This window comes from Idiotropiscis lumnitzeri, chromosome 6 (genome assembly GCF_059441095.1).
Source record: "Idiotropiscis lumnitzeri isolate Australia: NSW breed Sydney's pygmy pipehorse chromosome 6, RoL_Ilum_1.0, whole genome shotgun sequence".
Lineage (NCBI taxonomy): Eukaryota > Metazoa > Chordata > Actinopteri > Syngnathiformes > Syngnathidae > Idiotropiscis > Idiotropiscis lumnitzeri.
Genome location: NC_142396.1, coordinates 13,190,138 through 13,211,347, shown reverse-complemented (window position 1 = coordinate 13,211,347; position 21,210 = coordinate 13,190,138). Strand labels below are relative to the sequence as shown.

The following is a 21,210-nucleotide window of genomic DNA, read 5'->3' as shown; positions in this document are numbered from 1 at the left end:
CTTTAAGTGAGAGATTAATAATACTTCTACAAGTGGAACCAATATTTTCTCCTGTCTACTACCCGTACTATTTTTGGAATAACACCAGCACGCATGTGATGATTGTGGGACGCGGTGACCGCAACAAGTAAGCCTTTTTTTGCGAATGTAGCATGTCTGCATTTTTTGGAGTGCAGTGTATCTTAGATTCAACTGTACAATGGCGCGAGTTGTGAGAGTTTTTCGGACATTGCGTAATCATTGGAAGAAGTCCACATTTGCTGTGTGTGTCCTATCTTACGGAAGCCACTGGCTTTATGGTAGATACTGGTGAGTGTCACTATCTCACTATCAACTGGACCAAATACAACACAGAACTGTATTAGTGTCTCTGATTTGATTTATTTGATCGTTTTAGTGACAGTCTTCTGCGAAGGGGGGCTTGCCTCGAAGCAAGGGTAAGTCCAATAAAATTCTAATTAAGGGACAGTCTATAACACTTTGTATGTGTAAAGAAAAAAATCATGATAATGTAAGCAAACTGTTTTGACTCGTTGCCAAAATACGCATGCACATCTCTACTTATGCTCACCTTAACCACTCAAAGTATCAAAAATAATCGCCAAAGTATTTTTTATTTTACGGGCATTCAGCTTTTTCGTGGACATAAACATTCACGATACAGATAACGCTTAACTTCACTTAATGCACACATTAATTTCTGAAAATAGCTAAACAATTGCCTCAACATGTTGGATTTTATGGACATTGAGCGTTTTTCTTCATGAAGCAACCCAAAGATAGAGTGAGCAGCAAGCACCTTTGGAGCGGAAGATGTAATTGTCCATAAAATACCAACCATTGGTGGAATCGTTTCAATATTTTCCAAGTTTGACGTGGTTAGATGTAGAGATGTTCACATGGATTTGACTTCAAGTTTTTGTTGTTGTTGTTGTTTTGTTTTGTTTTGTTTTTAATGGGGCTTAATACACTTAATGGCCTGAAAATCCAAAATACTGGGGCATTTGTTTTGGTATTTCTGAGGTTGAACTGAGTAGAAGTAGAGGTCTTGGTAACAATTGGTGGTAGTTTTACGACACTGATGTTGAGATTTTTATATTAAACATTTTAGACTGTCCCCAAATGTATGAATTAACTAGTCACTAAATGACATGCTCCAAAACTATCTTTTACATCGACTTTTAGGAATTTGGGCGTCAATTAATTGCGCCAAATGAACGTTTGAAGAAGGCTACCGTGATCCTGAACCCTGCAGCTTGTAATGGGTGAGGAACAGACATCTAAAAGCCCTGTTTTTACTTAATGCATAACTTTGTTTTCATTCTTCATAGGAAAGCCAACAGTTTGTTTGAAAAGAATGCTGCTCCTATTTTACACCTAGCTGGCATTGAGATTACAGTCGTGAAGGTAATACGTTTGTCATATTGGAAACCAAGCAAGATGTCTCGACCACCAGTATGGCGTAATGCCATTAATGTGTGTTACATTCCAATAGACGGATTATGAAGGTCAAGCCAAAAAAATGATGGATCTCATGGAACACACTGACATGCTAATTGTGGCCGGAGGGGATGGCACTTTGCAGGAAGTCATCACAGGTTTACTGCGGAGGTCAGATCAAGTAGGTTCACCTTGATAGTGATCATTATTCATAATTTGGACATTTATTGATCACCTTTGCATTTGTACATTGCCAATAAATGGTTTATGTCTACAGGACTCGTTCAGTCGCACACCAATTGGATTCATTCCACTCGGCTCTCAAAATTCTGTGAGTGACAGTCTTTACATCCTCAGTGACAACAAGGTCAAGTGAGTATTAAATTCTTCACAATGGATCTGAGAAAGTCTGACTCATCACAGTTTCATCCAGTGTCACGCAAATCAACTTGATTGGCGAAAATACTCATAAAGACAACAAGATAATTGTACTTAATGTAGGCAGCAATTCACACATCTCAGAACACAAATATGGCACTGACTTTTCAAGACACATTTCCAAAACATGTTCAGTGGTTTGTTGCTGGAACCCAAAATTGACTCAAATTGTACTGACAGCTTTGTCAATGTTTTAACTGCCTACAAATGTGCAGGGACATTACGTCAGCGACTCTGTCCATCCTGAAGGGCGAAACTGTGCCTCTGGATGTACTTCAAATCAAAGTGAGAGCTCATTTGGTTATTCGTTTGTTTTGATGAGAGAGGATTTTTAGTCTGTGTTTTAGGATGAATTCAAATGTTCAGATGTGTATTTTCAGTCGGAGACAGAGAAGCCCGTCTTTGCGCTGATGGGTCTACGTTGGGGTGCTTTTCGAGATGTTTCTGCAACTGTTCGCAAGTAAGACGTGGAGTTTGGTCACCTAAATTGTATTCTCTTGTTCATTTCTGGAGATTTTAGTTGAGCTTGATACAATCCATCTTTTAAAAGGTGAAAGTGGACTTGGACAATCGACACGACACTTGTACCAAATTACACAGATTCGATAAGAGAGGGAGTTTGTAAATTAAAGGAGCGGCGGTCTAAAAATAGAATTAAATGAATAAAAACAAATCAAATATAGTCACAAAAGAGTTGAAGCTTGCATATCGATTTTTTTTCATTCCTCATTCTATTAATAACATTTCTTTTTGTTTGTTTAGCTTTGGTGAATATTTCATAGTTTTATATTTTAAGATCTAAAATTTTTGATTTGACCAACATTGTTACCATGAACATACATTTTTAAATTTAAATAGATAAATGCAATGCAATGTTAGGATTTTCCTTTTAATCTCTTCCAATTTCCATGTGATATTTGCATGAATAGCATGAAATAAACTTTCTGATGTTTTGCATAGATATTGGTACCTTGGACCACTAAAGACAAATGCTGCTCATTGGTTTCGCACCCTTCGGGTAGGTTTGTCAGTCTGCCCGCAATGCATATGGTGTGGCCATCAGTAAGTCATTGTTTTAAAATGACATAGGAATGGCCCTTAGTAAAAGACGTCACAGTGAACTACTTGGCTCCCACCCTTCGGCCCCCTGACTTGCCTCTTCATAAGCCTCCGAGACCCAACCTGCTCTATCGCATCGTCCGCAGACTGAACAACTACTGGAATCCACCCCCAAAAGGTATAGTTTTCATGCGGGTGTGCGAACTGTTGTGTTTCAAGAGTACATTCGCTCTCAATATTGTTTTTGCAGAGCCTCCAAAAGCAGAAGAACCAGAGCAATGGGAGGAACAGAAGCTATCTTCAGTCGAGCTATTTATTCAAACGCACAACAAGAACCCTGTTGAGCGCGTCAGTATAACATTAAAATGACAGATGATAACACTTTCTTACAATTCTTTCTCCTAACTTGTCTTTATGGAAATTTGCAGCGCATAAATGACTCCATGATGATTTGTGCCGAGTCTGACAACTTCACCGTGGGCGAGTTCATCACCGTTGGGTTGGTGTCGTTTTCTATATTCAACACAGGAAAATGTGAAAATATGACAAGATAAATGTTCTTCCTCACAGAAAACAAAAACACAAAGACCCGACTGTTTTGACTGCGAACTCCACGAAATTGGAAGCCAGTGCTTGCCGGCTGCAACTGCCAGAGGTCATTTCAATGAACCTTCAACCACTGCAACTATTATTATGATGATGTGAAGTCAAGCAGGACATGTCTCAGTGTTTACCGCTGCTGTTGTTGTTGTAGGGCGCTGGCGGCTTCTTCAGCATCGACAACGAAGAGTTCGAGGCCATGCCTGTGGAGATAGGACTGTTGCCACGGAAACTACATTTTTTCATTAGTGCAGAGCGCCGACAGCAGCTTCTGTCACTTATGCAGTGAAGAGAAACTGGAGGAGACAAAAATAATCTCTGAAAAACTGACAGGCACAACCGCCTCATCAAGTATTAAGAAACCACACAGAGAATGGCTCATTACGGTGTGAAATAGTCATTAACTGATGTCTTTCTATATCGTGTACAAAAAAAAAGATGATTTTTAATGACATTGCATTCTAATCTCTAGCCCGTATTCCATGTATACATGTGTAAATATTTCTGGTGCTTTTCTCGCGATCATAGTCATGTTTTGCTAATGTATTGTCCTTTTAAAGCATCAGTGCCAAAAGGCTGTCACGTCAACCTTGTAAAACATACTCACTCAAATATTAATGATTGGTTCAAGCAGGAATATTACTGTCACTCTTTCAAAGTGGAAAAAACAGTGAATCCTCACTATTTGCAGGGCATTGGGGTTGTGCTTTTGTGTGACCAGCAAAAATCTTTATAAAATTGATCCAGGAAATGTAGGGAAAAAAAATACACTAATCTACCAATAATCATTTTTACATGAAAAAACAATATTGAAAAAAATGAATGGGAGAATCCACAGGTGAAGAACCATGAGAATGCACGGGTCCACTGTATGAGTATAAATACCTTTACTTTCACTAGACTGTGTATATAAAATTACTTTTGATGCATCTTGTATGTTGGATTTTAAATGTGTATCTAACAAATGTCCAATGGGTGTAAAGTCGCAGATGTGCTGGGGGGGTGGAGCCTATTTCATGCTGCCACTTTGAACAAATTGAACTTCTTGGAAATGTAAAAGAATGGGTAAGATGGATAGAAAATAAATGTTGACAGAAAAAAAATCAGTCAATGCTTTATTGTCATACAAAGTACAGTGATATTAACAGTTGCTCATGCTATTGACTTCATGTGTATATTAATGTTTAATTACAGTGACTATTCTTGATATACTTTCCAGACAAGTAGAAAATGTACACTGTGTGCAATAGTTTTGCTGTCTTGGACATTCAGGGTGACACATAGTACAAACAGAAATTGTAGCTAATGCTGGTACGCATCGGTGAACATCTTCACAATGAGTCTTACGCGGTTGTATATTCGTGTGTATGTCCACCCACTCTGACATTAAATGTACACCAGGAATGCAAATAAATGTTGGAGGCTGCTGAAAGGTAAATAAGACTGTTCCAAGGCAACAGATCATTCATATGTGCTTAGGAAAAGTGTATGTACTTAATCTTTTGATTAGAACATACAGGACCCACTGATGTCATAAGTCATATTTCCTTAAGGCCCCATTTAAAAATAAACAAAGCTTGAGTTTTTTTTTTTTGTTACATTTTTCTTCTTTTAAATGTGTACAATACAAATTGCACTTAATGTTTAATAAACCAACCTAGGAAGCATGGAGTCAAACCACAATAAGGCTGTTGGCCATCCTTCTAAATCAGTAGTTCTCCGCCTGGATAAAAATTCCTCTCTTTTTGCCGGAGGTTAATAAAACATTTGAGAACCACTTTTGTGAATTTATATTAGCCCCAGCCTTAGTGTTCCAACATGGAACAAAATTATTATTGAGACTGGCACTGTGATGGATTACTTCCCCAGTGTGCCAGCAGTGTTCAAACACAGTTGATCCCACTCCAGACTTGGATTTACTCAATGAGACGACGATGAAAAGAGAGAAGCGGGAGAGTTTTTTTTTTTATTTTGTGAATTTCAATGAGGATGAGTTAAAGCTGCTGCCTAGCTTTTCAACAAAGAGGACTTTGTCACAGAGAAGCAAGGAAGATCTCCTTGGCGCTCCATCAAGGACTCTCCGTTCAAAAATCTCTGAGAACATGGAAAAGCGGAGAAACAGCCTCAGCACTGTTTTGGTAAACTTATTAACAGCCTACCAACAATACCACAACACACAAATCCCCTTACTGTCAGAATTAAGGGTGGTGTAGAAGTCTATTTCTGTCCATCCTGATAGCCAATAATTCTTTTCAGATATCGAGTGTGAATACTGACAGATCCTGAAATGCAATTGAGGACTCTAATGTTAGTTGATAGGTCATATCACACAGTGATCTATGCAGAACAGAAGATGACATCACAGGAATACATTTCTGTCACTATCAAAATCACTAACCATGTCATCACCACTCGTGACCATTGTTATTATCGCGGTTCTGATACAGTCCATCACTTTTCCTGAATCTGCAGTGTGATGCTTCTGCTAATATGGGCTTTACTTGTTTCTCATTATTCACACACTTTTGAACTCAGAGCTAACTATCTTATCCAGGGCCACAAACGTACACGTACGTTGCCAAACAGTAACTATTAAGTGTCAAGAGTGCCTTTCAGTACTAGTGAGATAAAACGTACTCCACTCTACAATGATGCTGTTTGGAGAGTGTAAAAAGCAAGATAAGTGTGTGCATCAAGAAATAGTTGGTGGCGCAAAAAGGTGTAGCATTCATACCGTGTCATTGACTAACATTCAATGAGAATTTAACTCAATGATGTCACTCATGTTCAAGGTACCAAAAACTGAATAAACAATTTACAAAATAATATTTTGTGAAAGGCTGATCGTCGACAAAGATGCAGACTTGTATTGCTTCATTTTTTTTTTCAAGCCAAAATAGTGGTCAATGCTCTCACAGATGTACAAGGATCATAGCTGAATGACAGTCCAGTTCCTAACAGTGTATCAATTGATTGGCGCACAGGGAGCCCCCATGCCAGGATATTATCCAGTGTTGAAAAAGCACCAAAAAAAAAAGTACAGCAATAAGATGGCTAAAAGAGCACAGCACCATCAGCCAGGAGTGAGTCCATTCTCCTTAGACAGCCAGATGACACAATGCACACAAAAGAAAACAAACACTGACAATGGAAAAGCAGGCAACAGATGAAGGCTCAGGGTGAAATTAGTGTCTTAGTGTATATGTGTGTGCGCCTTAAAGTTACCAACAACCGATGTAATCCTGTGTTTCCAAGGCTAGTGGCAGCAGAGGTTGTCTATAATCAGAGTGACGTCAACACCGTACACCTCCAGCAGCTCCACCAGGAAGCAGCGATCGCCTTGGGGATCCAGCCCCATCGCCCTCACATGCTCTGCCGTCAGGGTGGGATCAGCGCTACCTGCAACCTCGGAAAGGATCTGGAAGATGCGGTTGTTAAGCTCCATAAAGAACCTGGAAGAGGAATAAAGGTTCACGGTTAGAAAATATGCATAAGGGCTGCCTGGGACTGTGACTGAATTAGTAAATGTTAAAAAGTCTACACACCCCTGTTCAAAATGGCACATTTTTGTGCTCTTGAAAAAAAATGTAAAAAAATGAGAACCTGTACAACGCAATTGAAAAGATATCAATCGAAAGAGGAGAGGTGAAAATTAATTGTGATAATGTAGTTGCACAATTCATCGTCATCGACTGTGTTTAAAATGAACCAATCACGTTCAAATTCATATTTAATGAAAGTCAGCTAATCAAAGCCACGTTAAATAGTTGCAGGTGTATGTTGACTTTCATTTGATATGAATTTTAATGTTATTTGTTAATTCTGAACACAGCCACGGTCCCAATTACATACGAGAGGCCGTGCATACTTCACGGCCCTTTTCGATTTTTTTTCCCCTCGATTGGGTCGTACAAGTTAAAGTTCACATTAATGGTGGGAAAAAAAATTAATTATTCATCATGGTCACCTGTATTATATAATTGTGTTTAAACATTTATGTCCAGTGTACATTCTCTGAGTAAACCTTTCAAGGACTCACACAATAAAAAGATCCTCCTCGTTCGACGTACAGTCTCCATCCACCTCCTGAGAGTATAGCAACAGTTGCCTAGAAAATTAATTTGGCTGTTAAAACATGACACTCACTTTTAATATATCCAATTTACGATTACATTGAAACCTGTAATCTTGAACACAATCCGTTGCACGACGCTCAAAAAAAAAAAAAATTCCCATCGGAAACACCGTTGCCATCAACGTGTTACAATACAATGAAACATCCGTTACTGTCATACGACATATCCAAATATGGTCACATAATTTTTTTCCCACACAAATCAGTACTCATGGTTTTGTAATCTTTAGGCAATTTTAGCCAATTTAAAGCAGTAAAAATGCAAATGCACTGCTGCTCTTGAACTCTTCTGTTTGTTTTTTTTAGTTTCATATGCAACGCAAAATTGTTATTGAAGGAAGTTTCCACATAAAGCATGCACAAGCGGTAGTGTTGAAAACACATTATGGTCCGACACATGCAGGCCATACCGATTACAAAATCCAACAAAAATGTGCTTCATTCAGTTTCATGATGTCTGAATTTTTGGGTGAAAAGAATACATTCTATAATATTGATTAGGCAATTGACAATTCAGTGAATGCATAATTTAATAAAAAAAAAATGACAGGATCTGTATCACTTTACATGCGGTGTTGTTCCAGCATTATATTACAGAGTGTTGCGTACCTCTGCTCACTCAGTTTCCTGTATCTCTCCTTATCTGCAGCGTTCAGTCGCAGCAGCGGCAGCAAATGGCTCCTGTGCGTTTTCACATTTTGGTTATCAATGTAGAGATCGTGCAGCTCTTTCTTCTCTTCAAAAATCTTCTCTGTGGTGCCTAAAAACACGCACAGACATGTTTGTAGACCTATTTTGTATTTAATTTCCTTAATGCGTCAGTGCACTTATCATCCATCAAGGTGCACTCACAGGCCACATATGACATTTCTGTTTCCAGTGCAGGAATGTCAGCTACGTTGATGTAGAAGAAAGGTCGTAATTCAGGCACAGACATTCCAATTCCAGGTAAGGAGACATTGGCCAGGCTGCAACAGCAGTAAACTGAGACAGAAAGACAAGATAACAATAATTGTATTACAATTTCTTTGTAAAACTTGGTTATTTATAACATGCACATTGGGGATTCCATTACCTGGCATCATTTGTAATGTCTTATTGCGGTCTGATCAGATGCCCAAAAGCAATGTGACACCACATGACAAATGCAAAAAAGCAAAACAGAACTCCAGGTCCCAGCATCTCACCTCTATAGCAGACCACGCCAACCGGTGGCGGGGAGAAGATGAGGAGGCGCTTCCGAAGCAGCGCAAACTTCCACAGCACCATTATGTGCTCCCCAAAAAACTGGACAAACTGGGACATGCAGCCGGCTGGGTGAGTGATCTGCAAAAAGTCGACAACGTTTCAGGATGCTGCTAAAACGCAGCAAAGAGAGTTGATGCAGTTGTGCATACCTTCATTTCTGGATGCATAGAGCGGTTGATGGTGGTCACACTCCAGGTAGGGCAAGCCGTGAGCAGGCCATTTCCTGTCGGCGGAAGGATGGCCTTCTTGTCCTCGTAGAAGGCCTCCAGTGGAGAATAATGGCCTGGATTCTTTAACTGTAGTCTATCATGTGATCGCACAAGAGACGACTAAGCCAAATGTATCTGTTGGCCTTGATATAATTCCTCAGAAACAAAGCCCGATTTGTTGTACCGCATGTACATGACGTGTTCTCCGTTTCATGATCGTTTGTGCTTGCTGACCGAGCCTGATCGGAATAAAAGTGTTTCATGTACACACCCCATTCGGAAAAGTCGGACCAAATCAAGCCCATTGCGATCAAGATTTTATAACGAACAAGAGGTTTAGTTCAGTTTATAATCCGAACAGCGCCCATGAAACCCTTATTTCGAAATGTCAGAACAAACTGTCTTTACGCTGCATGTCTGTGAGGTCACTATACACGTTTTTATTGTTCCCGGAAGCTAGTGGAAGAAGATCAGATGAAAGACATGGCGGGTGCAAGACTGAGCTGGTACATTAGCAGGTCCATTAGGAATTATGAACACGACGTAAAAGCGCAAACGGGAAAACCACCCAAAATTACGCTAAAGTTTAAAGTAGAAATGGACAAAGCGATGTTTTGTGTCAATGAAGTGGCTAGGCTTCTTCTTCTACTACAATTTCCAGTATATTTGGGCAATCTAATCATTTGTTCTCATCGAAAGTGTGATGCATGAGCACGGAAGTCCTCATCGGATCAATATTTTTAGTGTCCATAAAAACAGTGCTTCTGATCACATTTTCAATCAAAACTCTAATCGTGTTAAAGAAATGTTGTCCATGTAAACATAGCCATCGTCTTACATTTTTGGTTTTGGTGCCTTAAGGGCTCAAATTATGCTTCTCCTCAAGGAGTCCGATTTTCTTCAATTATTTTGATAAAGCTAATATGATTGTCTAAATTCAACACACAGCATGTCTTACCTGACTTGGTTCTCCAGGAAGTGCATGTAGCGGTACAGTAGCGTGTAGGACGGAGACAGAATTCCCACAGACTTCATCCTGGCTCCTCGCTCCAATTCGTTGTCCACAGGCATGTTGGCGAAGCAGGCCAGTCCAAAGTAACAGCCTTTACGGAAATATCTACCAGGAGGTCAGACAAGGACCAGGAGTGAGCACGGAAACAAGTGCGATGATTTCCACTTAGTGGAAGAGAGGGTGCGGGTGGTAGTACATACATAAAGTCGTTAGTAACCCTATGAGAACCGCTGGCCATTGCCTTGAATTCAACTCCATCCAGATTGATGTCATGAGGTAGGCACCACTCGATCATGTTTCCTGCCAAGGACGTACACACAGTTACACATGTCATCATGTCCACTGTCTGCACTATACTTTCATCATGAACACTTCCTCTTATTCAATCAGTGGTAAGAGGAGGTCAGGCCTGACGGGAAAGCAATGACTCAGCTATTGAAATAAACTCCATGAGACGTTGGGCTTTGGGAAAGGACAAAACATTACGAACAAAGCAAAATACAACAAGCGCGCTTGAGACTGGTATCGTATTAACTGGATGGCTAGAATATCGATAAATGGCGAATGGGTATTGCTATCATACCGTACATCAACATATTGATTTATTGCCCCACTGAGACTGTTCATCCATGTGTGAGCAAAAGTGTGTTTCATCCTATATTAAGAGCCTCCAAACTTTTTTTTCACATGCGGAAAAGTCAAGAGATAAAACGGCCATGATGATGTTGTTACCAAAACCAACTCTTAGTAGTCAAGAGGCCGATAACCAAATCTTGGAGCGGATCTTCATTTACTGAAAAAGGTTTGGTTTGGCATAAAAGTTTTAAAAAATAGAAACTCCAAAGCTTAACTTGATATGTCTTGCAGCATATGTTTCTTGAACAACTTTAAAAAAAAAATGCACTTTAATCTTAGATAATAGACATCTTTATTTTAAAATTCTAACAAAAAAAAAATCAATGAGCTCCCAGGCCAAGCAGCACATCTCAGAAATTTCACTTAATATTTAAACAAGTCAATAGATCCCTATCGTATCGTACAGTAACATTTTTCCAAAATTTCAAGATAACTGAAATGTTGAACTTCCACTTATCGTTGTTTTAATTTCAAACAAAAACAAAATGTGTTCCCAGGGTCCACAGCATCTCTTACCGTAATTTAAATAAATAAATACTTCGCTGACATTAACACAGCTTTAAATTGATCTCTTACTGGCTGTCAGATTTTTTACAATGCCAATTTGTATGCACCAATAATCCGTCTATTCCTAAAAGATACGCAAAACAACTATATATGATTATTCCTTTATAAGCCGTTTTTTCTATTTTTATCATATGGCACTTAAACACTGAGTGTAAATTCTATAAACTAAGGATCCTCTTAGTGCACCAGTTTATAATGACACATTTGTATGGGAAGCTGTTTAAGCATCTGTTTGATATCTAGCTCAATTCATTTTCCTAATTAAACGACATTAAACCAAAGAGAACACCTATGTTAATGCTCATACAATTCCAAATAATAGGGCAACTGTTTTGATATTGGGCGGCACGGTGAGCAACTCTTGAGCACGATGGCCTCACAGTGCAAAGGTGCAGGGTTCGATTCCGATTCCGGATTTCCTGTGTGGAGTTTGCATATTTTCCCTGTGCCAGAGTGAGCTTTCTCTGGGTGTTGCAGTTTCCTCCAAATTCCCAAAACATGCATGGCAGGTTGATTATAAAATCTCAATTGCCCTAAGGTGTGATTGTGAGTATGTTTGTCTTTGTGTGCTCAGCGATTGGCTAGCAACCAGTTTAGGGTGTCCCCCGCCTACTGCCTGAAGACAGCTGTTATAGGCTCCAGCACTCCCGCGACCCTTGTGAGGATAAGAGGCTGAGATAATGGATGGATGAATATCTAAAGTCTTAATGCATATATGCAATCCAGAATACAGTGGCGATCATTTTGAGATTTCAGAGATTGAAGTGGGCTATGCTTTTTTACATTATATTTCAGGGATCAAAACTCCCTCGTTTATTTGAACACTTAGGCCTAGTATGTTGCTGTATTTTAATGTGGGTTATTATAGCGGTACGGAAAGCCAAGTCTTTTTGAATGTGGTGCATGGCGCGGTGTAGAAAGTTTGACAGCCACTGTTTGAGAGAATTAGAATGCAGTCTTGCTCACCTGACCGTGTATTAAAGGTGACCACAAACACAGCCACGATGTGATCTTTCTCTTCCCATTGATCCCTCACCGTCAGATCCGGGAAGGGAGGAACCGGCTGAGCCCGCATGTAGCTGGGAATCTTTTCCCGGCCTGTCGGGCTTCTCTCCCGGTCGTCAATAACAGCTGTCGTGCGGCAGGTGATGGTGGAATTGTCGTTCCTCCTGCCAATTTCTGTCACCTTGAGGCAGACTGGCGTCGAAGTTTTTTTCCCCGACGTCGCGTCCTTTCCGTTGGGTGCCGCAGGTGGCGACGGAGTCGCCTGGTTCTGGTGGGACGACGGTGGGATCTCCTCCCAGTCCAGTAGCGGGGCTCGGTCCGACTGCTCCACCATGATGCCGCTGCCGTCAACGACGCGCAGGCCGAGGGGGGAATATTCACGTATTCGACGTCCACGAGAATCGACGAGGCTAAAACTGCGTCATGGTTTCCTCTTGCTTGCAGTGTTGTTTTCTCGTCATTTGTGAGCTTGTCACATCGGTGATGGGGCGGAAGAGCCTCCTCCTCCTCGCTTTCTCTCTCGCTCTGTTTTGATGACGCACCCACTTCCGCCCACGTGCCCACATTACTGGCTCCGTTTAGAAATAGTGTGACCTAATTTGGTTCAGATTTAATCCGAAACCTGCTCACATTCTGCTTGAAAATAACGGACTCGTCGCTCCCATTCAGCACTTTGTATCACTTTTGTTCTCAAATCAATAAGTGCTTTAAATTATTTATTCATTTTTTTTAAATGAAGAGAATTATGAAAACATGATCAGGATTTTAAGTACCCAACATTGTTTGTAGTAAACTAAAAAAAAAAGTTAAAATTTTGCAAACACTAGGTTTGGGTAACAGGTGACGTCCAATTAAACGTTAACCCGGTGCCATATAAACAGGAAGTCATTTACATATGAGGCGCAACGTTGGAGCGTGGTGGCGAGGAAGGTGGGTTGTTTGTGAGTATACGCGATAAATGTTCATCAGGATTTAACTAACACTACGTTTTATGAATACGATACGAACCGGTTCTTAATGCTCGGATTACTTTGTCCTTGGGCCTATATTAGACTATTTCTTTGTATGTATTGAGTAGCCCCTAACCTAACGTCATCAAAATAATGTGCTAATGGTAGGATGCTCATTGTGTTTGTAAGATTGATAATTGCTGCATATAATGATCTAAATATTCTCATAGTGTGTGTAGTCTGCCAATCGAGAGCAAATGGATGAATAAGAAGTGGCTTCTTGTGAATACGTTTTGCGTGGTTTCTCTGTGACACCATATACATGTATAAAAACCTTATATATTGACTACATATAGGCCTTCACAATAAATTTATGGATGACCAGTCTTGAAATCAGAAATCAAGAAAACTCTAAACTATTGTAAACTTTATATTTTTTTAAAGTGAATTGGTCACAAATAAATGTGGAGAACACAACTCGACATTAGTTGAAGTTTTTGCAATTTTGACACAGATTTATGCAAGAAACAATGTAGATGGCTATGGTTTGCGTTAGCTGGTCACATAAAATAATGCTACCAAATGTATGTGACCCCCAGGTCTTTTGTTTGTCAGCTGTGTTGTAAATGAAGGCCCCAGCATGGCGAATTTGTTTGATGAGATCTCTCAGCGGCTGGACTTCTCCAACTGTGAAAAAGAAAGCAGCGACTGTCGAAGCAGCAACAGCCACAGCAGCAGTAGCAGCAGCGACGACAACTCTGATGACTGCACATCCAGGAAGCAAAGTCCCAGCAGCCCTGCATGCAGAACGCCTAGGGTGCAGCGCCACTACAGCCGAAACAACACCTTATCTTCACCTTTGCACTGCACCAGCCCCATTCCCTTCGCCTCCTGGAAGAAGCTGAGGCTTTGTGACTCCCCCAGCACACCTAAGGTAGGCGGAGTCACTCTGGTCCCTCTTGTTGAATAGTGTTTGAAAAATAAACCCGTAATGTCAACCCTATTCTGTTCCCACCCTCCTTTAGAGTCTGTTGTCCAAGTCGTCGCAGCCCTTTTCCACCGTTAAAATAATTAGACAGCCAAGGAACCTGCGTTTCACCTCGGCTGTTGCAAGCCTCATCCAGGCGCCTTCAGTTAATGTGAACCCGTTCACCCCCAATTCTGAGCATAGGATCAGTGAGCAGCAGTGGAAGAGCAGCCGCAGGAGTGATACTGATGCAGATTATGGGAACAGGTAAAGTCGGTGGAATTTTAATGCAGTATGCGAGGGTTTATTTGTCCCATTACTTTTCATCCCTTGGAAAGTGGGAGACATAAATACAAACTGTTGTAATTTCTACACTGATCACTTTATGTTTATTTGTAAATAGCATCAAATTAAAGCTGAAATGATGCAAGGTATGGTAGAGTGGCATTCATTTCATTTCAAAATGCATTGTCGTGGTTATTAGAGCCAAAAAGAGGAGGATAATGTGCATTTTCCAACCTTTATGGACCTGATTGTAACATTTCAGAGAATCAAACCTGTGTCACATCAATCATGGGCAACCTTCTTAATCACTTAACTAAAGCTCCCGTGTGACGAGACATCCTGACATGCCACTTTCCTCCCCCAGGGAAAATGCCAATTTGTACTCTCTATGATTGAACACAAGCCGTTGTGGGACACTCAGACGTTTTTAATAACAAAAATAATGAAAAAGTGAAAATTAATTACATCTGTTGCCATCAACCTTTATAAACTGTAATCTTGATTTATTCATCGGTGCAACAATTAATCGATCGATTAGCAAATTAATCGATAATTATATATGGCAATCGATGAATCCTTTCTTTTTTTTAATATAAAATTGCCAAAATGGTCAGAATTAAAGCTTCTCAACTGTAAATGTTATCCGATATTTTATTTATTTTTTGAATTAAATAAGAGAAAAATGCTTATGTGAAACTTCACAGCCCCCACATCCACCTCTCCCAAAACAATCAAATAAAATTCCAAGGTGTATAATCTTTTGGCACATTTGACTTTAAAGGTTTCACTCTATTCAACATTTTGGTGGAGGTCTTTATATGTGAAAATTACTTGCGTACATTTGACGCAATTATTAACCATCATTGTTCTATTTTGTCTTTCAGGTTGAAACACAGCCTGACATCATCAGAGGAGGATGATGAAGCCTTTCTTCCACCAAAGGTACAACTATTTTTTATCACTGAACCTCCCTATCAGAAACTGCGTAATCCTTGGCTGCCTCCTCCTTTCTTTGCTTTTCAAACTGACAAGCATGCCAAGTCATCTTCCGGAATTCCTTGACGGAATCTCAGACTGAACCAAAGCTGTCAATTTGCACACACAGGATGGATTACTATATATGGTGGCACAAATGATAAATCTCCTCCTGTGACTCTTACCAAATTTAAGATTCAGCATTGTGACGCAAGTTCTGTCTTGAGAGATGCTTTGGCCCTCTGCGTGTGTGCAGAGGCAAGCTGTCCAAGCCCTCATGTTGTCGCGGTATGAGAGTGAGTTCCTGGAGCTGGAGCGTATCGGCGTGGGCGAGTTTGGAACTGTTTATAAGTGTGTGAAGAGGCTGGATGGTTGCCTGTACGCCATCAAACGATCCCGACGACCCCTCGCAGGCTCTGCAAACGAGTGAGTTGGCAGCATCACGCCGCCAAGCTTTTACTTGGCTCCTCTTTGTGGGCAATGCCACGTCAACACAATGTTCCTGCGAAACCAACCTATTCTTTGCCCTCCACCTGTAGAAAATATGCAGTATGATCTCACAGAACCTATGAACGTAATGCCTCATTTGAATGTGAATTCATGATACATTTGATTAAAAACAAAATTATACCCATGAATGTATTTCCTTAAACGATGGCTTCTTTCTTTTGGCATTCTGCCCCAAATAATCAACTACATCTCGCCATTAACTCATTCACTGCCAATCCAGATAAATTTAATGTACTTTTGGGCGTATGTACCCGTCAATGGCAGTGAATGAATTAATGGGCTCCTCCTTTTTCCACTTTCTGTATATTGAATATCAAGTGGTGTCACTATGGGAGTAACAGTGATTACTGTCATCATGATGATATCTGATACACTCTACGTCACAGTGAGACCTCCTTACCACAACATACGGCTGCACATTTGGCAGCAGATTCCATTTGATTTACCACTCTCACAATAGCATGTTACAATTTAGTTTCTATACATCTGGATTTGACTTGACCTCCACAATAACTGTATATTGTCAAGTTCACTCAAATGTTTTGCAGCTTGTAGGCGTTTAAGGTTTGACGAAGGTCTGGTCTTGTTAGGTTTGCTTGGCTGACAGTGCATATGGAAGGAGCAGCAAAATGTAATAATTAATGTCATCTCAGGCAGCTGGCTCTGAAGGAAGTCTATGCACACGCAGTTCTTGGCCACCATCCCCATGTGGTCCGCTATTATTCTGCCTGGGCCGAGGAAGACCACATGATTATTCAGAATGAATACTGTAATGGTAAGGTTTTTTTTTTTTTTGGAAAGCTTTTATTTAAAGTTAAATATTTGCATGTGTGATTTCACAGTTTGTTTTGTATGTGCCTGAGCTAGGTGGAAGTCTCAGTGATGTTATTAGGACAAAGGAGATGCAGGGGGAAATGTTTTCTAGGGCGGAGTTGAAAGATTTGCTGTTGCAAGTGTCAATGGGTCTGAAGTACGTCCACGGTTTAGGACTTGTGCACCTGGACATCAAACCAAGTAAGTCTGATTTTTTTCTTTTACCTTTCTATAGATGTATTATTTGAAATAACACAATTTATTTTGGTGCTGCTCCAAAAAGTGCAGTTAAACAGAATGTGTCCTGCAAATTCTCTTTTGTATCTTCAGGTAACATATTTATCTGCCAGCGTATTGTCTCAAGCACAGCAGGTGAGGGGGAGAGTGAGGAAGAGGAGGATGATGGAAGTTACACAGCAGGAGTTGTGTACAAAATTGGTATGAATCATAATGAATGAATGACTAAATGGTGCATTTCCACCACAGGAATTAAGAATTTTTGTGGGTCCATTTGGTGTTTAGTTCACGGGAACTATGTCTAAATTTAGTTCCAGTGTAATTTAGAAGGGCCAGGTGAACACTTAGCAAGGGCAGTAGTGCTTTCAAGAGGGTCAGGAACCTTTTTGGAACTTATTCGTTCCAGGAACTATATGTACCAGTGATAGACCGATTTGCTTTTTTCAGGGCCGATACCGATTTATTAGTCATGTCGGCTGATAGCCGATATTCATTTGTTGAAGAAAGGGGCAAAATGGTGTCAACATTTGATAAAATTAAAAAGACCAAAACTTGATTTAGTTTAAATGCCTTTAAGCAAATGTTTATTAGATAATTTTAGTGATTTCCAACATGTTAAAGATTTTTTAGATTTTAGAAAATAGACAAATTACTTTTGCAACTTAGTCCAACAAAAAGTGCACAGAGCTCCCAGGCTCAGCTGCATGTCTTATAGTTCAACGAAAACAAACATCTCTTAAGTTTACTACGGCACATAGTTTTGTATTACTTGTGAGTTGTAGTGGACTGACATTTATTAAAATTTCAGCAAAGTCAAGTCTGTTGCCTCGCCTTTCTCTGTTTGCGGGACCTCTCCCGTAGTGCGTATGACTCGAGGTGAAAAAGCAAACAGGCATCTAACTGCGGATTGGCTGCTACTCACTGCACAAGGAACCAATCAGATGGTGCTATGGGCAGGCCAATCTGGTTTTGCAGGCAGGGCCACAAGCACAGCAGAGAGAGAGCGTGCTGCAGCGAGACAAAATAAACCATTTTATAATTTATCAGCCTTGAAAGTTTAAAAAAAAAAAGGCTGCTGCCAATAATCTGCCAAATACCGGCCCCGATAATCGGCTTGGACAATCATCAGTCTATCACTAAAGAACTAGTGTGGCTTAAATATGTTTTGAATTATTTTTCCTCCACAGGAGACCTGGGTCATGTGACTTCAACCAATAATCCTCAAGTTGAGGAAGGGGACAGCCGCTTTTTGGCCAAGGAGGTTCTTCATGAGGTGAAATGGAGGCCAATAAAACAATTTGGTGTACACGTCAAGCATTTGTGTGTTTCATGGATGTCTCTCATTCATGCTCCAGGACTACACCCATCTTCCCATGGCAGACATCTTTTCTTTGGGCCTTACCGTGTTGGTGGCAGCAGGGGCTCCACCAATGCCCCAAAATGGAGATGAGTGGCATCGCCTCCGAGAGGGCAACCTTCCCATGCTTCCAAGGGAGCTCTCTGCTCCTTTCAGAGAGCTGCTTCAAGTACCCCTTGCTCTGTAACGCTTGATTGAATTCATGTTGTGGGAAAATACCTGGATTGTTCATACAAAACTTGACCGTTTTGTTTGCATTTTTCTTTTAGTCCTTGTTGGATCCAGACCCCACCAAACGGCCCTCAGCCAAGGAGCTTTGCAAGCACACCGTCTTAAGGCAGGAGAGAACAGGAAGACTGGCGGCTCAGCTGCGCCGAGAGCTAAATGTAGAAAAGTTCAGGACGGCCATGCTTGAAAAGTAAGAAAGAAACGTCAATGACCGTTGAGCTTCATTTGCACTGTAGGTCCAGCTTTTGACTTTCAAATGAATGCCCATATTCCATTTTTGAAAAATATTTTGCTGCCTACATTTCAAGTGATAGCTGTTTATATATTATTTCAGTTTTCATACTTTTTGTGAAATGTTTGTCTCGTGTTGTGCTTAAGATTTTTCTTATGCGCATTGGGTGCCTGGGCTCGAGGCTTTACGAAATCCGCAGCTAGATAATGTCAATTCATATTTTTAAAGTGCACTATTCAAAATAACCACTAGGTGTCACTTTTATCATACATTACTTTTGCTAAGTAGTGAAGCAGTGCGCAGTTTATTTTTGTTTGTTTGTTTTTTTTAATCAACCCGGAGGTATTTATTTTTTAGGAGGTCACCATTTAAAGCCTTGTCAGCAGCCACGTTATTTACAAGACTGTTTAACAGTCAAAATATCACATTTGAACATCAAAACCATGTAAGGTTTATCATTACCAATGGCCAAAAATGAAAAAAACCAAAACGCATGGCTAGCCATGACGTCTGCTTGCCAGAAGCTGAGCTGCGTTGTATGTTTCTGGAATAAGCATGAAGCCACAGCGCGAGGTTATATTTACTTCCTCACCTAATATGTTGTGTGTGGCACTTGTGGTAGGCCACAATTGTGAACTCTCAAGAGGCATCCAGCAGGCAGGCATGGATCTTTAAAACAGCCATGGAGAGGTTAATTCTTTTGAGCTTATATCCCCATTTATTGGAGAAATGCTCCAAATTGACCCGCACTAAGAGAAAATGCGCTGAATAGACTGTCACTATTCTTCTGGTATCTATTGTATATGTGTCTGTGTTTTAATTTGTGTTCTAATTTCCCGCTAATTTGTATTACACCATATGGAAAGTGCTTTGTTACAGTTCCAGCTATTTTGAAATCCTTTTTCTGTTCTCATCAATAGCCTATACCTCTGTAAACGTTTACAGAATGTCTTTGAAGCTTATTTCCAGCCTAAAAGAAAATTAAATCTGACTATGATATGCCTGTATTGTCGTTAACGGCGGCTGGCCTCTACCTTAAGATTTTATTTGCTTACCCAACTCTACAGTTGGAAACTATAAATGTGTATTGAATGGCCACAAATGAGCATTTTGTTGCACAATTTTTAAAAAGTTCCATGTGGCTAAATTTCTACTTCGAGCACCTGCACTCTCTGGTCTGTGTGCGTCCCTGCAGTGCAGACGAGAGAAACGCTAGAAAATGAAGGCAATAGACTGGTGAAAGTAATTTAACACAATTTCATGAGACAAATATTAGAATTTGGGTTACAATGTGCCACCACTGGGAAATTTTTAAAGGAACCAAACATCTTTATGGTCTCTCTCCACAGGGAGCTCCAAGAGGCACGCCAGGCTGCTCTGTCCCCTAAGAGCCCTCTGTCTGGCTTGAGACCTCCAGAAAAGACAGGGTCACTGCCAAGATCTGGGAGGAGGGTTGTGGGTAAAAAGACTGCACGGTCCATGAGCTTTGGTTGTCCAGGATATGGGGTGTGATGCGAGAATCCCCGGTCCAGCTCGTCCAATTGTGTGCATGCAACCATTTTGTTGGTCCTGTAATTAAGTGATTGCAGTCATTAGCAGGCACTCGTTAAATCGCAGTGTTCCTCACTATTTTTAAGTTGTTTTTTTTAAACTGTGAATAAACATTTTAAGAATTTTATCATTTTTATGTGATTTTGTTTTTTTTTCCTCTTTTGAAATGAACCTCTGTCATAATTTGGAATGAGGTTGAGCCGTAGACAAGGGGTGCCAAACTAATTTTTGTCGTGGGCCACATCATAGTTTTGGTTTCACTTTGGTTTATGACAGTGAATCCACATAAATCATATTACATATACACAACAAACTGATGGATAAATTGTTTTTAAAATCATAATTCAGGAAAATGTTTAACTACCATTCAATTAAGTTTTAAAAGTGTGATTGGTAAAAAAAAAATAAAATAAAAAAAGCAATATTTTAACATTTTAAAAATTTACAATTTTTCCAATTTTGGTATTTTTCATGTGAATGATTTGCCTTTGCGGGCCAAATAAAATGATGAGGTGGGCCAGATCTGGCCCCCGGGCCTTGAGTTTGACACCTGTGCAGGAGCCTAAAATGAACAGTCAACTCTACCATGGGGACTTTCCATTTAGTTGTTTGTTATTCTGTCACCACACTGATAAGTTGAAAACGCCAGCTAAGACAACAGTGGGACTTGTGGTTGGACTTCCTTCCTGTTTAGAATATTTCACATTCATTTTATAAAACCATTTGCTATCCAGTTTTGATTAAACGTACGTACAT

General features: G+C 40.2%; 3 protein-coding genes across 7 annotated transcripts; 2 read left to right on the top strand and 1 right to left on the bottom strand.

Annotated features, from left to right (window-relative positions):
* The first annotated feature begins 53 nt into the window (after nt 1-53).
* Nucleotides 54-5,314, top strand: agk (acylglycerol kinase). Its single transcript, XM_088297887.1, has 14 exons — nt 54-309; nt 398-437; nt 1,186-1,265; nt 1,332-1,407; nt 1,496-1,621; nt 1,718-1,812; nt 2,094-2,163; nt 2,259-2,338; nt 2,839-2,896; nt 2,968-3,115; nt 3,188-3,285; nt 3,366-3,436; nt 3,508-3,592; nt 3,692-5,314. Exons 1-14 carry the CDS (start codon nt 200-202, stop codon nt 3,824-3,826), a joined length of 1,272 nt encoding a protein of 423 aa, XP_088154013.1. The 5' UTR covers nt 54-199; the 3' UTR covers nt 3,827-5,314.
* On the bottom strand, nt 4,640-12,897 carry dennd11 (DENN domain containing 11). The gene is made up of 9 exons (XM_088297886.1): nt 12,311-12,897; nt 10,342-10,441; nt 10,088-10,246; nt 9,070-9,223; nt 8,860-8,998; nt 8,525-8,656; nt 8,282-8,432; nt 7,577-7,645; nt 4,640-6,989 (listed from the first exon to the last, which is right to left on the bottom strand). Exons 1-9 carry the CDS (start codon nt 12,681-12,683, stop codon nt 6,794-6,796), a joined length of 1,473 nt encoding a protein of 490 aa, XP_088154012.1. The 5' UTR covers nt 12,684-12,897; the 3' UTR covers nt 4,640-6,793.
* On the top strand, nt 12,449-20,581 carry wee2 (WEE2 oocyte meiosis inhibiting kinase). Of its 5 annotated transcripts, none has more exons than XM_088297883.1 (12): nt 12,449-13,279; nt 13,915-14,233; nt 14,325-14,533; nt 15,436-15,493; nt 15,783-15,952; nt 16,690-16,811; nt 16,904-17,050; nt 17,180-17,287; nt 18,274-18,359; nt 18,442-18,612; nt 18,713-18,861; nt 20,253-20,581. In XM_088297883.1, the coding sequence occupies exons 1-12, from the start codon at nt 13,245-13,247 to the stop codon at nt 20,413-20,415; spliced, it is 1,737 nt and encodes a 578-aa protein (XP_088154009.1). In that variant the 5' UTR covers nt 12,449-13,244; the 3' UTR covers nt 20,416-20,581. The 5 variants fall into 5 exon arrangements, 4 of the variants coding, with proteins under 4 accessions (XP_088154009.1, XP_088154011.1, XP_088154010.1 ...); XM_088297885.1 differs by having other exon boundaries at nt 12,449-13,290; XR_015844030.1 differs by having other exon boundaries at nt 12,452-13,290; nt 13,899-14,233; nt 18,442-18,626; nt 20,253-20,401.
* Nucleotides 20,582-21,210: the final 629 nt, after the last annotated feature.